Raw genomic sequence first — 16,022 nt, 5'->3', positions numbered from 1 at the left:
TCGGGTGTCATTTTTTGTAAGCCCCGCTGAACGGCCCTCCTCACGTTAACAGTCTCAAGGGGGCTTGCCTCCACTTGTTGGGGCTGAGCCACAACAGTCTCTCTGAGCGCAGCAATCTGCTCCATTAACAGGCGATTCGTTTCCTGTTGTTGGGCCATAGTCTGCTGTTGCGCATGTTGCTGGGCGTGAAAAGCCTCTGCATGAAACTTCCGTTGCTGTTCCAAGGCCTGCTCATGTCTCAGGTTGGCCTGTATCAGCTGCTTTATCACTTCCTCCATTGTGCCGGATGGGCCCTACAGTGCTGCAGCCTTCACTCAGGACATATGCTTCCGGCCCTTTACATGTCCACAAAATTCAGATGCTGTGTTTTGTCCCGCCGTTGTTCCTAGCACAACTGTGCCTGCATTCTCCACCAATTGTAGGGGTCAGCTCACGCATGGGGCGGCAATGACAGTTTCACACAGGTTTCCAACGTAAAAGCGTGTTTATTTAGATGTTGTAATCACAGAGCACCTTGTAAATAAAACAAACTATAAGCCTGTCCGGCTCTAACTAAACAGCAGGATACCTCTCTAGCAGCCTAAGGTCTGACGCAAAGCAAAGTAACCAGTTTTGTATGGGGTAAAGCTTCATACCTGGTGAGCTGCAGCGCTGGCTGTAGCTGCTCCTTCATTCAGTGTCTCCCTCCCTCTGAAAACCTAACAGCCCTTTCTTTTAAGGCCTCCTCCCCAGTAACGAGCTTAGGAAGCCTCACCTGAGAGCACCTGGGTTTGCTACCAGGCCTGGCTGAGGTAACCAGGTGAGACATATATCCCATCAACCACTCTCCCATACACTTTACCACATAATATATATACACATAGGATTATGGATTATAATATGTCTTGGTTCAGCAAAAATACATTAAATGAACCTAAAATCAAAAATTAATCTTTTTATTCTCTGATTTTATACCACCCTACTACCTGTCATGCATGATAGTTAAGAGTATAATATGGTTTAGAGATTGGCTAATGTCAAGAAAATAAATTAAGACAAAAAAAACCTAATCAAAAGGAGATATATATATATATATATATATATATATCCTGCTATCTAAAGTAGAACAACATACACTACATGTGTTGTTGAAATTCAACATGTCTGTTGAATTTGGGCTACTGTTATGGCAGTGGTTTAGATGGGAAAAAAGGGAGTCATCAGTAGAGACATACCTCCATTCTCTACGGTAATTACTTTGCAGTATAATTGTTGCGGTAATGCTATACCTAGATAAGAAACATTTGTAGTATTGGCTAAACAAATCGGTGCATATTAACTGGTTTAATTTATTACATGTTGATGTATATTAAGGTACTAATTTATGTTTATTTACATGTTGAAGCTGTAGCTGAGAGTAATGCACAACTGGATCAAGAATTGTATGGTAAGAGAAAAATGGAAATGGAACGTGTATATCAAAGGAAGAATAAAAAGCATGTTTTGTCATCTGTTGTAGAGAAATAATGAAGAAATTAGAATGCAAGACTTTTACAATTTTTGGCTCTCAATATTACTATGGTTACGTGATTTAAATATAATTTGACAGTGGACATGTAGAAAATTATAATGCATTTAAAACAGCAGCAAGTCTGTAAATAAATGAAAGGAGTTAGTCAGTTGCTAAGAACATTTTGTTCTCTACGAAGTTATCTATTTCAAATTAACACAGTATTATCACCTTTGGGTTATTAAAATATGTGGGTTCTTATAAACTAATTCGCTGTTACTGCTTATTTTTTAAAAAAATCTGGAAACAAATACATACATATTAGCAGGGCATTCTGTTTTCAGAATAGTTGACCAATGTTTACATTTTTGAAGGTATGAAATCACCTGTGAGCTCTATTAATTGGGCCCATGAAAATGTAAGGATTTCTGTAATTGTATGATAACAATAACATTGGTTCCAGAGAAAGCAGAGTTCTTAGTAGTTTGGGAAATCTATTAGTAGACCAGCATAGTTAACATACCTAGGAACTCACCTTTATAGCCTAGAAGGCCCCGGCTATCATAGCTGATTATGAGCTTCTAGAGCAGTGCTGTGATCTCTGGCCATTGGGAATGTTATTTGTTCTGTCCATGACCCTAACTCTTCTAGTCCTATCTTCCCAGCCTGGATGCACCCCTACTGGAACTGTAAGTCAATTAACCCAGGAAGGTCTAGGTATGGTAATAAAACCAGGACAAACCTTTTGATTGTTTTGACATGCATTGCCCAAAATGAACCACTTTGTCCTAGAAGAGCCCAAATCTGTGTTAGTTAGGCCCTGTCTCTCCTCATTAATCTGGACACTGTTATCTTTTCCATCTGTAAAGTTTTCATATGGATAGAAGATTTTCATGGCAGCTTTGCTCTTCTATTTAGAATGTGCTCCTATCATACCACAATAAATTGATGTGTAAAATTGTAAATGAATGGCACAAGAGAACACACCTGTCTTCAATTAATTAAATGTGTTACATTAGTTAAAGATATTAACTTCACCGACTTAAACTGCTGATCGCTGGTTTATGATAACAGATGTAGGAGGGCAGACACAGAGCCTCGATTTCACACATAATCCATGTCTTACAGGAATCTGGGCCCACTGTTCTGCAGACTTATTCTTGTTTAATGCGGGCTTTATTTATTGCACAAATTAACTTTATTTAGCATGGCTAGTTACATGGAAATTTAAGTTTGACCACTCTTAGCCTTGCAGTTTCTTCCTTGCAACAGAGCAAAGCACTGAGACGCAAGCAGCGATGAAGCCCTGTTTTTTCACAATGTCCCTTTCCTATGCTGATACAGAAGGCCAGCATAAATGCGCTAAAGGCTCATAGCACAAAATGTGATGGACATTGTTTTTCTTTCTTAGGGACAGTTGGGCTCAGTAGATCAAGCCCTACTCTAGATGTATGTTTTCTCAAGCTTCTCATCGGTAGCCGCAGAGTTACCAGTAACATGTCTATACAAATATTAATCGTTAGCATTTATGTTAAGTGGTAGAGTGTGACATTTCTATCATCAAAGTCATAGAAAAAGGTTCTAACACAGTGTGACATTTTCTATCATCAAAGTCATAGAAAAAGGTTCTCACACTTGCATGGGGAAATTTGCTAGCGACCATGATGAAAGGGACATCCTAGTTAGGCAAATTACCTGTGTCAAGGCTCGTGAAAATCATATGTCTAAACATAATTGTGGCTTCTGCAGTTTTATTGTAGTGTTAATTGAGAGTAATGTTCCAAGCATGGGGGTAATAACATTAATCTTCCAAACAAAGCCCCAGTGTTCAGAGTTTTTTTACCTCTACAGATCTCATTTCTTTTAAATGCTGACCACTTCTAGCACAGAAATATTTATTTATCAGTAAATTCTGTAGAATGTTTTAACCTTTGATTTCTACTCATCCTTGGGAACTGGTCTGTGAAACTCTGTCTGTAATTGTGTGTCTTCCCAAAACTATAATTCATACTATATTTATAATTTAACATAATTTAGGTCACCTATTATTTTTTGCTTTTACTTCTTGAATAGTCAATTTTGTTTCATGTTGTTAGTTTTCCATACATATAGTACACCTTTGCATTCCAGTACCATGCCAGTTTTAATATTCCGTAGTTATGTTGTTATAAATAGTCTAAATCCTTGCTTAATAGGTTACTTTTGAATATGCCATTTTTTTGGCATGGCCATGTGTAGCTTAATACCTTCAAATAAAATAAAACCTTATCTATTTGATATATTATCAGCTTGGAGGCAAAACAGCTAATCTTCAGTAACAAACACAACTGGAAATCTAAATTTAAAACTAGGAACCACACACGTAGCCTAGAGAACTTTTATCGAAAAGCATTCTTGTCTACTTTTCTTGTTCCAGAGATAAGCTATTAAAATTTTGCTTTGAGTAGAAGATCCTTAACAACCTCAGTCTAGCTGAACAACCACCCTAGGTTGGCTCTTGGCTGCTGAGGCCCAGGAACAGAGAATTGTTCAATTACATTTGATGCAGCACCCCATTTTTTCTCCTAGACAATCTCCAGCTTAATCCATTTTGGCTTTATTTTTGTTGAATAAATCATGACACAATGTCATATGTCATGTGTTGTTGTTTATCTGAGGTTGTATTTACCTTATTTTTAGACCTACTAAAGAACAGATGATGCTGTTGTGTCCTGATGTGTTTAAGAATTATAAGGGGATATACTTTATTTTTCACACAACTGTATATGTGTCAAATCTGCATACTGAAGTGTTCTTTTAATCTTAAGAAATTTTCTTTTCATGTTGTGATCAAGTATGTCAAAGCTGTAATCATCATAAGACAAACACTTATGCTTCCAGGCACTGAATCAACTGCTGCTACTACTGGAAGAGGAAATCATCCTCCTTCTGCCCGTAAGACCGAGTCAAGAATGGTTTCTAGTGGAGGGGAACACACTGGTGGAGACCAAGAAAGCCGAAACTATTACAGCGGAGCAGACACTGAGACCAACAGAAGTCCTGGAGGTTTGCAAACATATGTCTATTATGGGGTTGGGAAGCATTATTTTTGTAACTGAAAAGATATTTTTACAGTGAAAAGAAAGCTGTAATACACATTGCTTAAGGCAGCTGGTTTACTTGTTAGTTACTTTAAAGATAGCCGAACTTTTTGCCTGAGCTAAATATCCAGCATATTATGCGGGGGGAAAAAGGTGGTTTGTGTAATACAACATGAACTTTTGACTCATAGCATTTGCATTTTGTGAAAAATTTTTGCATATCTCCAAGCTAGCTTAATTCAAGCATGTCAGATCATGTATTTGATGAATGTGTGTATCATAATTACATTGCTCAGAATCGCAAGTGTAATTCTTCTTATATTGACTGATTATCTCTATCATTTGTTAAGTGTCTGTTTATGAATGTATTATCGTAGAGCTGCAGTGTATCAGAACAGTCTACAGTCTTCATTCAGATTTGGGCCTCCTATAAGTCGATAAACATATTGGAGGTTCCAGTTTAGTGCATAAAACCTAAAGGCTTAAGCAATCCATCACAAAGATTGTATTGTAGTGCCATTGGGATGATTGTGATATAGAAACATAAAAGACCAACCTTATACACAACCAACTCACTCAATATTACTCTGTAATTTATACATAATGCAATGGCATGGGTCATTTTGTCTGACCTCAATGCACCTACAAGTCACGGTCAAGGGAATTAACCATATACTACCCCCTTGTAAGCTTCAATTCTACCTTAGTAAACCAGGCTCAATATATGATCAAACGGAAGCATAAAATCTAGTTCTTGACAGAGTTAAGGAAAACATGTTGAGGTCTTAGAAAGGTTAACTTCATTATTTCAGATTTTATTGTTCTGATTTCATGACCGTAAGCAATGTACATGATGTGCAGCCAAGCACAGTAAATTATCTAGATCTGTAACGGAGAAAAACCTTCTCCAATCCGTTAATTCAGGCAGTTTTACAAGAAAATATTACTCCCTCTTCCCTGGTAAGGCTGGTATTTTTTTAGATGTCATATACAATACACACAGTCCTGACATTTCCACACAGTCCTGACATGCAAGCAAATATTGCATGCAAAAGAGAACAGGTTACAGTCATAGTCCTATGAACAAATTAAAGGAAAAGCATTAGAATTAGATTCAGTAACTGTGGAGTAATTCATCACCCCGAGATAACATTCCCACTAATTCATATTCTACATATTGTATCATAGGTTTCACCAATAATGCACCATAGTTTAACAGATTTTGACCTCCGGTAGGTCAATAGGTGGCACTTGTGACTCCTTATGATTAAGACTCCTTCTTAGAATATTTACAATGCGTAAACAGGACATGTATGAAGGTAGTCGGGATGTTCTGTCAATAACCGATACCCACCAACAACCTACTTACCCAAGTAACCACGCTGACTGGATGAAAAAAGCCACAGCTTTAGTACTTAAACATAAGTGTACTGTGTAAGCCTAAAACCAAAACAAAGGGGAGGACTGAGACCCAACTTGCCATCCTTATAACCAAAATCCGTCACCTCCATTTATACTCCAAGGGGCATAACCAACCCATGCAGGCTGCACCCTGCACTATATCGGCCATGTGTGGACTTCTTGGTTGCCTCAAGGACGGCCGCCCCAGAGGCCGCCGTGCCTGGGATAACTGATGTGTTTCCAGGAGAAACCCCTTTTTTCCCTGCAGATGTTCCTTCTCCACCCCCACCTGAGCTGCCACGGCAGCTAATTGCTGCGCTGCATGTCTTGGCAGTGCCAAAAGGTCTGCAATTGCCCCCCTGGCCCCTTCTACATATTTTGGAACTTGTATGAATACTGAACCTGTGGAGGCCCACTATTCGCCAAACCCGCCAAGACCTGTGAAGTAGACATATATGCTGCGGCGAAGTTACCCCAAGCATGGTGGCATGTCAAGAGGAGTTGCTGGATCCTGGTGTAATGTCCCATGATGGCAAACAACGTCCATGGTTATGGCAGAGGACCCAGCCTGTATGAAGAAAAGTGGTGAGAAATTAGGGTCCCAACATAGCCAGGGGGTACCCCAGATAGGGAGTGATGATCTGTTCAGCCACCCGCCTGGTGCCATGAACCTAGGGACAAGCGGAGTGGTAATGGCCACCTCGCCTAAGGGGCTGATATGTCATTGTCTTTGGACGCCCTCTTGCCCCTAGCAGGTAAACGGTCCAACGTTGCTGCCCTACTGGGTCTTCTCACTCATCTTATTGGCCTAGTAGCTTTTCCTGCTCTCCGTCTGCGCCTCCTAGCTGATCTCCGGAGGCCTACTGAGCCTATGCTCCCACATCTTCCCATGCGACTTTCAGCATCTGCTGGATGGTTCTGTGTGGCCTGCCGCTGCCGAGGTCACGGGTCTCGCAGCCAGCTGAGTGGTCTTGCAAGACTCAAGTGACCACTCCATGCCACACCAGTGCAATTTTGTTGGAGCCGGGGATGTAGCTTGCCACCTCTCGGGACTCCTGTGGTTCTGCATCGGGGCTCCAAAGGACACTCCGAATGAGCAGGAGGGTTGGCGTGCCTGTGGACTGGCACATGAGCGCCAGATGGGGCCTCCGCTGCCCCACCAGACCCTGAAGGCCCCCAGACACTGCAGCCTGGGGTGAAGATAGTCTGACAGCCCCACCAGGCCCAGAAGGCAACTCAGACACCACAGACTGGGGGCAAAAACATGCTTGTATATGGCTCTGCCGCCGTCACCCTCTGCAGCAGCCCTAAGAGCAGCAATGACATCCTTCAGCTCCATGATCTCAGGCCATATCTACAGCTCAGCAGTATCAGGTAAGGAATAATTGCTAGTCGTTACAAATGGCACTGACCAGGGACACCAAAAGGGCACCCACCCAACAACATGCATACAGCCTATCAGACCACACTTACCCACACTCATACATGTGCACTGTCCGTTACAAGTGCATTACAATTATTGCTGGAATTCTGTGTGTAGCTGTTGAATAAGGACTGAGCAGTTGGCATGTTAATTATACACTGTATGATTGCTTTGTATAGTCCCTTGCCATAACAGAACAGATGATTCTTGTCTGTACAATGATTATTTGTATTTATTTATTTATTTTAAGACTAACTCTCAGTCTGGAAAGTCATCTTTCTTGAATAAGATATTGTTAAATTAATGTAGTATAAGGGGCCTTGAACATAAATTTAAAACTATTGCTCTTGTCAAATGCAAGTTATCATATTGAGATATAATATAAATGGCACACAACATCAGAATGAACAACATGAATAATGTACACTCATCATGGGAGCATTTTACCAAATTAATGGATTTAATTTTTTAATGCCTTCAAGAAATCCTACTTATTTTATTTCAATACGATACACAATGACAGCTCTCTCTCCCAGGCGGTGATAGTGACTGGAGGCTTAGCTCAGTGTGTTTTAGGCTGACAGGTTTGTAACTCCCAGGCATTTACAGTAGAAATCTTCCCACACACTATGTGAAAGTGTAAAAAGAATCTTTAAAATAAGTTGGTTGGATTGCTGAACCTCCACCTCCTCTTTTAGGAGCACCTACCTGATATTGATGTACCAAACTATTAATCCTGGAATTTAAAATGAGCTCTACAAAAGTTTGCATAAAGGTTTCATGAAACCTTCAGAAAGAGTATCTCTTTTTAGTCATTATATATTATAAAAAATTCTAATTATTCTGCCTCTAATATATTTATATTCAAATACTTGTTTAACTGGATCTCAAATTTATGTCGCTTTAGCTGTTGAACTGCAACCCCATTAAACATTTTCTTGTGAAATGTACAGCCCTGATGAATAACATTAAGGAGCAATATACAGTCACAGTTCTCTTTGTTAATGGTTTGTCTTTAACCTCTAACCATGCATGCCATTCATTTGTTTTATATGCCTTAGATTTAAAAAATCTTTTACTCGTCCAAAAAAGCTAATGGAAAAAAACCTGCTAAATAGATTCCACTGTTTGTCCTGAGTTTAGAAAAAAAAACTTTTTTCTGCACGTTATTGGCATACCTGGGAACTTCTGAGTACCCAGAGCCTTCCCTTGCGGGACGCGGCCAGGACTGCCCACTGACGCCCCCCTTTAAATGGAAAATAGGCGGGGAGTGGGGTGTGTCAATGCCTGCTCCCACGACCCGGAGGATTCGGGTGTTGACGCGGAGAGCCGCAGAAGCGATGCTTCACCCAGAGATCTCTGGATCAAACTCGGATAGTTCCCAGGCAATAAGTACAAGTAGCGTTTTGCTATTTCAAAACCATTTTTTTTCCAAAACTGGTCATTCTGCATCATGTGCTATTTCGGGTATCTTTGAAGCCGGCCAATGAAACTTACCCCATCAAACCATATATTTTGGAAAACTAGACACCCCAAGGTATTTCAAATGCTGGTATTTTAACCCTTTCCATGCATGAGATTCTACCACCAGCCTTTGCCAATGTTTGTGGTAGTATTTTTTTTTTACACACAAATTGTATTTCAGTTAGTAATTTATAGCTCCTGGCATACGTCACTGTCACACAACACCCTAATATGTGTTCAGCAACATCTCCCAAGTACAGTGATACCCCCCATGCATGGCTTTGTCGGGTTGCCACATTTGGGAAGTGCACATTTTTCAGCTTGGAACTTTAACATCTGGTCCTAATGCCCTCAGGTCCTAAGTGGGCCATCTTTGAAGCCAGTTAATTCAATTTACCCCATCAAACCATATATTTTTGAAAACTAGACAACCCAGGGTATTTCAAATAGTGGTATTTTAACCCTTTCCATGCACTAATTTTACCACCAACCTTTGCCAAAATTTGTGGTAGTCATTTATTTTGTATTTTTTATCACATAAATTGTACTTCAGGTATATGTCACTTTAAAACAACACCCCAATATGTGTTCAGCAACATCTCTTGATTACAGTGATACCACCCATGCATGCAATTGTTTTTTGGGGGCTAAAGTGTGCTTTTTTCCCCCATTTTGGTCAGTGTGTGCCCAGCCACTCCAATTTACCCCACCAAACCATTTTTTTAAAAAAATAGACACCCTTGGGTATTTGAAATGCTTTTATTTTAACTCTTTCCATGTTAGGATTTTTAGGAACATAAGGTGCTATTTTAAAAAAGAATTGAAAACTGAGCTCCATTGACTTGCATGGTTGAATGCAGTACCTGTAGTTCCAGAGTCCTCAGGAGGGTCTGGAGAGACCCTCTTGGAAACTTTACATACTGTGTTTTTAAACTCGGTCCAAATGACTGTTCCACAGTGACCAAAGAACATCTCCTCAGAAATCCCAACCTGTATTTGTATGCATGTCTCCCTCCTGTGATGTGGGAACAGTTTTTTTTTAGTAACAATAAGGATTTTCATTGTAGATATCGTAACGTTTTTGTTCCACTTTGACAAAAAATAAATGTTACTCCCATATTAAGCAAATAAACCTTAGCAAGATCTATTTTATCCTATACATATACATTTTACTCGATTAAAGGGTTTGGACGTTCTGTGGACTTAATCCACTTAAGGTGACTTCATGTGCTGACATTTCCAGGGATACATAATGTCTGGGAACGGAGTACTTGGCCAGGGACTGTCCCTAGAAACAAGGACTTCTGGACACCTTATTGTATATATTCAACAACACTTTTCTTTCTTTTACCAATGTGCAGAAATCCGATAAGCTGTCATGTGACATCCTTTTGTCACATAAAAATGACATTTTTGTGCAAAGTCCATTAGCAGACTCACACAGCTTTGGATTCTCTGCTTATCCCTGAGGTACTAGTTGTGACTGGTAAAATGGTATAGATTTCTCACTGTCTCTTCATTGTTCCACAGAATGACAATGTCCCCAAGGCCATAGTATATTCTTAAATTGAGAATTGATGAATGACATCTTCTAGAGCAGGTGCTATATCGGGTTTTGTGGGTTAATTGACAAACTTGCAGCCAAATTTTAAAGTGAGTAAACAAAAAGTCCTTGGTAAGATTCCAGCCTGTTTCTTTCTTACTGTCTGTTAATCACACAGCTGGCTGCCATGTACCACATCAAGGACTATTTAGTGAATGGGAAAAAATACATTGTTGATTGGAGAACTTGATTGGCTCTATGTATGAATGCAAATTCTGCAATTGGCTGATTCTGCCATTGTTATATCTGATTACAAGCATCTTTTCCAGAAAAATAAAGACGTTCATTACAATCTGCATTCAAATTAAGCTAAATGTCTGAACAGGAATAGCTGTAAATATATTTTGGAGTGGGACAGATGAGGTACAATATATGCCCAAATCCTCTACATCATTCTCTAAAATATGCGAAGCTGATAAAAAACATGCAAAGCTTGTATACTGTAGTACCAGACTTGCAAACGAATGCATTTTCTTATTTTGGTAGTTAATGTGAAATCAGGACTATCTTATATCATAGAGGATGCAACTCAGTAAATGCAGATCTCTTCTTTCTCTTGATCAGAGCATTTTCTTGCACTTTTGCATGCAGCAAGTGTGGTTTAGGTGACTTAATTGACCTCTCCCTATTCGTATTATCACAATAAATCTGCTACCTCCTCCGCTCCATAATTAGTTGTAATCACTGGTATACACCAGGTATCAGAAAGAAAGAGAGTGTGCACAGCAGACATTATATAAGACATCATCTTGTTAAAATAATATTAGCAAAGTTGACCACAAATGTAGCCATTATGAAGTGGCGGTCACCTGACATGTTTCATCATTCTGTCTTAGATGTAGGTCTACGTCAGGTGAATGCCGCTTCTTGATGAGTTTGATGTACTGCAGCTACATTTGTGATCAAATCTGCTAATACTATTTAAGAAGATGAAATGGTAATAATTAGGTAGGAGAGGATTTTGTAAAGCTAACTAGGCCAAGCCACAGAAGACTAAACTCACAATACACTGGAGGCGGGAGATCAGAAGGAGACGTAGTCAGGCAAGCTGGGTCAGAACCAGAAGGACAATGTCAAAGTCAAATTAGAATCCAGGGTTAAATATCATAGTTCAAGCAGGAGTGAAAAACACAGTCAACACCAACCAAGGGTAGTGAAAGAATGAAGGTCCTGAGCTACTATAGGCAGTCTGGAGCAAAAAAAGGTAATTGGGCTCACCAGAGGTCATATATGCGTGTCACTAGACACCATACTAAAACATAGACATCATTCGGCCCATCTAGTCTTTCTGTGGAAACCTCAAACATTTTTGATCCCTGGCTTAGCCTTATATGCAGGATAGGCTTATGTCTTATGCACATTTCAAACCTACAGTATTATCCTACACCACTTCTGCTGGGAGTCTGTTTCAATTTTCTACCACCCTCTCAGAGAAGAAAAACTTCTTTATGTTACATAAAACCTCTCATCCTCTAGTTTTAGATTATGGCCCCTTACCCTAACATTTACCCTTCTTTGAGATGCTTCTCTTTGGTACTTGTTGTAGCACTTAATGTATTTTCCTAATAAATAATCATGTATATAATTATAATCTTAATTTAGATTCAGATTACTGTAGAGAATTTATATAACCCATTGCTGGATCGAGACTCCTTTGGGTACCCAGGGAGCATGCATTTTGGCAGGGCCCTCAAAACACCGCCATATGTAAATCCCCCCCCAAACATACTGGGGAACTCAATGGCTAACCGGCGCTTTCCCATGCGGGATGCAGGTAGGAGTTCCTGCTGATGTCTTTTGGTGGTCCGGAACACACACCATTTCTGGAGGGGAAGTGGCCAGGGAGCAGGGTTGCAGTGACCTGGAGAAGTGGCGCCACTCCTTTATCCTCCCATATACTTTAATGCTAAGGAATGTACAGACAGCCCAGTTTATGAACCATTACATTATCACACATTACCTTTTAGCATAAGGCTGTGATTAGCCAGGTTGGCTATAACGTGATGCCCATGTGTTTAGTTCAATAGTTCTGCTGCAATTCAATTTTATTAACACTCCCTGCCACCCATTTAGTTAATTGGTTATTAGGATTAAAGGAAGCTTCTGCAAAACTTAAATCAAACCGGTCTATTAAACTAATTATCAAGAGTACCACAGGAACACCCAGATGTTTGCAACCCAATTTAAAAAGGGAAGTTAAAATATTTTTTTCCTCTGGAAACTGAATTCTAGGGTATTTGTGGTTTAGTACATTGGAATATACAAAGAAGATTTGCATCATTATATAGTGTCTAACATGTGGACCAAATACATGGGAATCTAATTTATTTATGCTTCCACAAATGCTAGTAAGTTACCATGAAATGTAAATTTTTCCGCACAATGCATATGATGATTTTTTTAACTGAACGAAAGCACATTAAATATGCAATAATGGACACCACAAAATATGTCCTTTAAGGGAAAACAGTACTTGTTGGACACTTATTATCACACACGGTGAGCACTTAGTGGCAAGTAATCCATGTTCAAAATTGTTAGGTGTGAAATGCACATATAACACAAATTTGGAATCGATAAGAATGTTACTATAAAATGTTGATTGCATTGCTAATTATCTATTGGATAACTATCCGTTTTAAAAAAAAAACCAGTGCAATAACTTGTATTCATTAAAATGGATATGTGCCTTCCAGATTTTAAATGGTTAAAGCAGATGTTCTGAACTGAAAAGTGTTTTGCTTACAAATGAGTTTGAAGTAATTTTATGAGCCAGAATTACAAGTAATTATTTTCTGGTTCCAGACCGCCAATGGCACATTATAAATATCTCCAAGCAATTTCAAGACAATCGTAAAGGCTCTGTCCCCATTGCCGCATTTACAGAGCGGTATCTTAGCAGATGCAGTTAGGAATAATAACATTAACCCTCAAGAAGACCAAGAACTTTATACTTTATAAAGTAAACTGCCAGTGTGTTAACATTGTGTACTGAAGGTATTGAAAGTACTTTTTTACGCTGTTATCATGTATGTCTATTTGATGTGTGCCTGCTTTGTGTATTTAAAAGCGGATAAGCTGCATTCATTATTTAGAATCATTGTAGAATTTTTTTAATGTAATTTTTAAGATTTATGAAAAAATCTAGAGATTGATGTGCTCAGCCATGTAATAGTTGAATTATGCCTATGGTAGTCAGCAGGGAACACAACAAGAGTGGGCACTTGACCTGGATTTGCCCCATGTAATTACTTGATTATTTCCCATACAGCTTTTGATTTATACCCTTTTAAACCAGTGTCCATTGCAGTGTCCTATATATATTGCTACTAGCCATGTTTTATTTGTGACTCCAAGAGAGAATAATGAAATGAAGAAAACAAGAGCTGAAAATGTTCATCAAATCACTTCACAATCAATCAGAATTAGAAAAGTAAAACTTTTCAAATAGATTAGGATCGATTTTTTTTGATTCATAGCTATTACATAACATTGCATTGTGCATGATCTACAATATACTGTGCCCTGTAGCGTGAAAAAAAATACTACTGAAATAATGTCTTAGTTAATTGTTTTTTTTGTTTTTTTTTAAAGGTGTAAGACGTACCAACCCTTCCCAAGGAGCCAGACCTGCTCCTCCTGCTAATCAAAGCACTAACATACAGCCTGCTCAACAAGGTTCGTTATTATTATTATCATTACCACAAACCAGTAAGCTGTGCAATAGTTTTCTTCTGTAGTAAATGGTACTGTAGTATTTGTCAGCTTAATTATTTTACCAGTCATATTATTTTTCTTTTAGCTCCTCAAGTAGGGGGCAGATCAGCACCAAGGCCAGCTCCAGCCAGCAGATTCTCTGAAGCCCAAGGTAACGAGCTTGTGGTGTAACCGAGTGATATGTGTTTCTGTGTGGACAGTATCGGAAAGGTGTTTGAGGTTTATTCCCTAATGTTGTAAGAGTTGGAGTTGCAAGAAGCATTTGCAGTGGAGTTTTGTTTCTTTGGGGTTCGTCATGCAAGTTTCTCCCACAGTAGAATTTATAGTCCACCCACTAAGGTGTCTTTCAGCAAATATGTCAGTAGTTCTATTGAGACCCCTGCCTGAGGCATAGGAAGTACATTTGTATAGGTTGCATGATAATTTTTCTTCAATTTATATTTTTTACCCGAACAAGGTATTTTTGGGGCTGGCTCTCAGATAATTAACCACTCAGTTTACTTAGGTAAGCTCAAAACAAATGATTCTATTCTCTTCAGTTTTGGAGAACTTATTATTATTTGCATTATTGTAAGGTGACTTACAGCATTGTTTCTACTCCCCATAGGCAATTCCCCTCCGCCTGCATCTCAGACTGAATCGGCCTATGCATCTCCAGCCCCTAGAGAGGAAAGAGCAGGGGGTTTCACTGCACAGGGGATGAGGGAGGATAGACCTCTCCGGCAGACTGCATCATACAGTTCAGTGACGCCAACTGCCACAGCAGCTCCTCCACGGCAGCCACAACCACAAGAGGAGGAGGAGGAGGATGCCAATAGCTATGACTCTGATGAAGCAAGTAAGCAACAAGACATGGGCGACCCTTTTTCTATTGAAAGATGTAACACAATGGTTTGTTTTCCATCTACAAGAAAGAGTGGCTGTTAAGCAGTGGAGCTTCATGTATTTGAATCCCTTTGTGACAGAATGCAACTGAGCATTCCTTTGGCGACATAGGACATACTATTACGCTCTTTGTTAGCTTGCATCTGCAGAGATATATTCCTACCTAACGATGAAGATTGATAATAGGTCATAAAATATGTAGTTCTTTTTTAAGAAGAGTTCACCTTGGTTGCTGCTGGGGTCAGATAGTTCTGTTGGTAAAAGGTATGACTCTGCTGGGGAGTTCACTAGGGGGCTGCCCCATGCCTCATTTGCATTGAAGATGTATGTTTGTGTCCCGTGGCATACAATACAATTGAGAACACAAGGATACAACTTAATAAGGTCACTACTGCACACCAGAAAAGTATACATTTTGCTTAATTTATTTGTAATATACTTTTTTGAGATGATTGGGCGACTCCAGTCTCCAGCTTCTACTAAAACAAAAATATGCAGAAAGAGTTGCTGAACACGTGTGAAAATATATTCCAGATGTTGGCAACAAGTTTCAGAAAGCCTTGACATACTGTTATGTGTTTCTTTTAAAGCCATTTCCACCTCCAGCCATATGTACCAAGTCATATTTCCATCACATTTCAAAAACATAGTACAAAACCACTGACTTGATTATACTTAAAAATGGTGTTTACAGAACCTGGAAACTGAGTAATCTACATTTGAAGAAAATTGACTTTTTCTAGGCTGCTCTGGAAGAGATGCTTGATTGATTTTGTTACTTTTCGCGAACAGTTACAGCAAATGAAAACTGTTACTTAATGGACCAGAAAAACGTTGCTTATTTTTACCGTGAGGAAAAAACACCATTTCTTTTATTTTCTACCCATTCAAAAAGAAACACATTGCACCATGCACGGTAATTCCATGTTATGGCTCATTAAGAAAGCTATGTCCACATCA

General features: G+C 39.3%; 1 protein-coding gene across 1 annotated transcript in view; it reads left to right on the top strand.

The window, feature by feature from the left end:
• The window catches only part of LOC149289059 (rabphilin-3A-like), a 67,373-nt gene that overhangs the window by 39,169 nt on the left and 12,182 nt on the right, over positions 1–16,022 (top strand). The window contains exons 6-10 of the mRNA XM_089491066.1: positions 1,385–1,426; positions 4,370–4,534; positions 14,055–14,138; positions 14,272–14,328; positions 14,785–15,015. Of these exons, the coding sequence (XP_089347192.1) occupies positions 1,385–1,426; positions 4,370–4,534; positions 14,055–14,138; positions 14,272–14,328; positions 14,785–15,015 (579 nt within the window). The remainder of the gene's footprint in view (positions 1–1,384; positions 1,427–4,369; positions 4,535–14,054; positions 14,139–14,271; positions 14,329–14,784; positions 15,016–16,022) is intronic.

The sequence above is a fragment of the Sceloporus occidentalis genome, unplaced genomic scaffold, assembly GCF_023333645.1.
Source record: "Sceloporus occidentalis isolate IW3139 unplaced genomic scaffold, rSceOcc1.0.p SCAF_48, whole genome shotgun sequence".
Taxonomy (NCBI): domain Eukaryota; kingdom Metazoa; phylum Chordata; class Lepidosauria; order Squamata; family Phrynosomatidae; genus Sceloporus; species Sceloporus occidentalis.
Note: the sequence above shows the minus strand (reverse complement) of the source record. Positions and strands in the feature narration are given on the sequence as shown.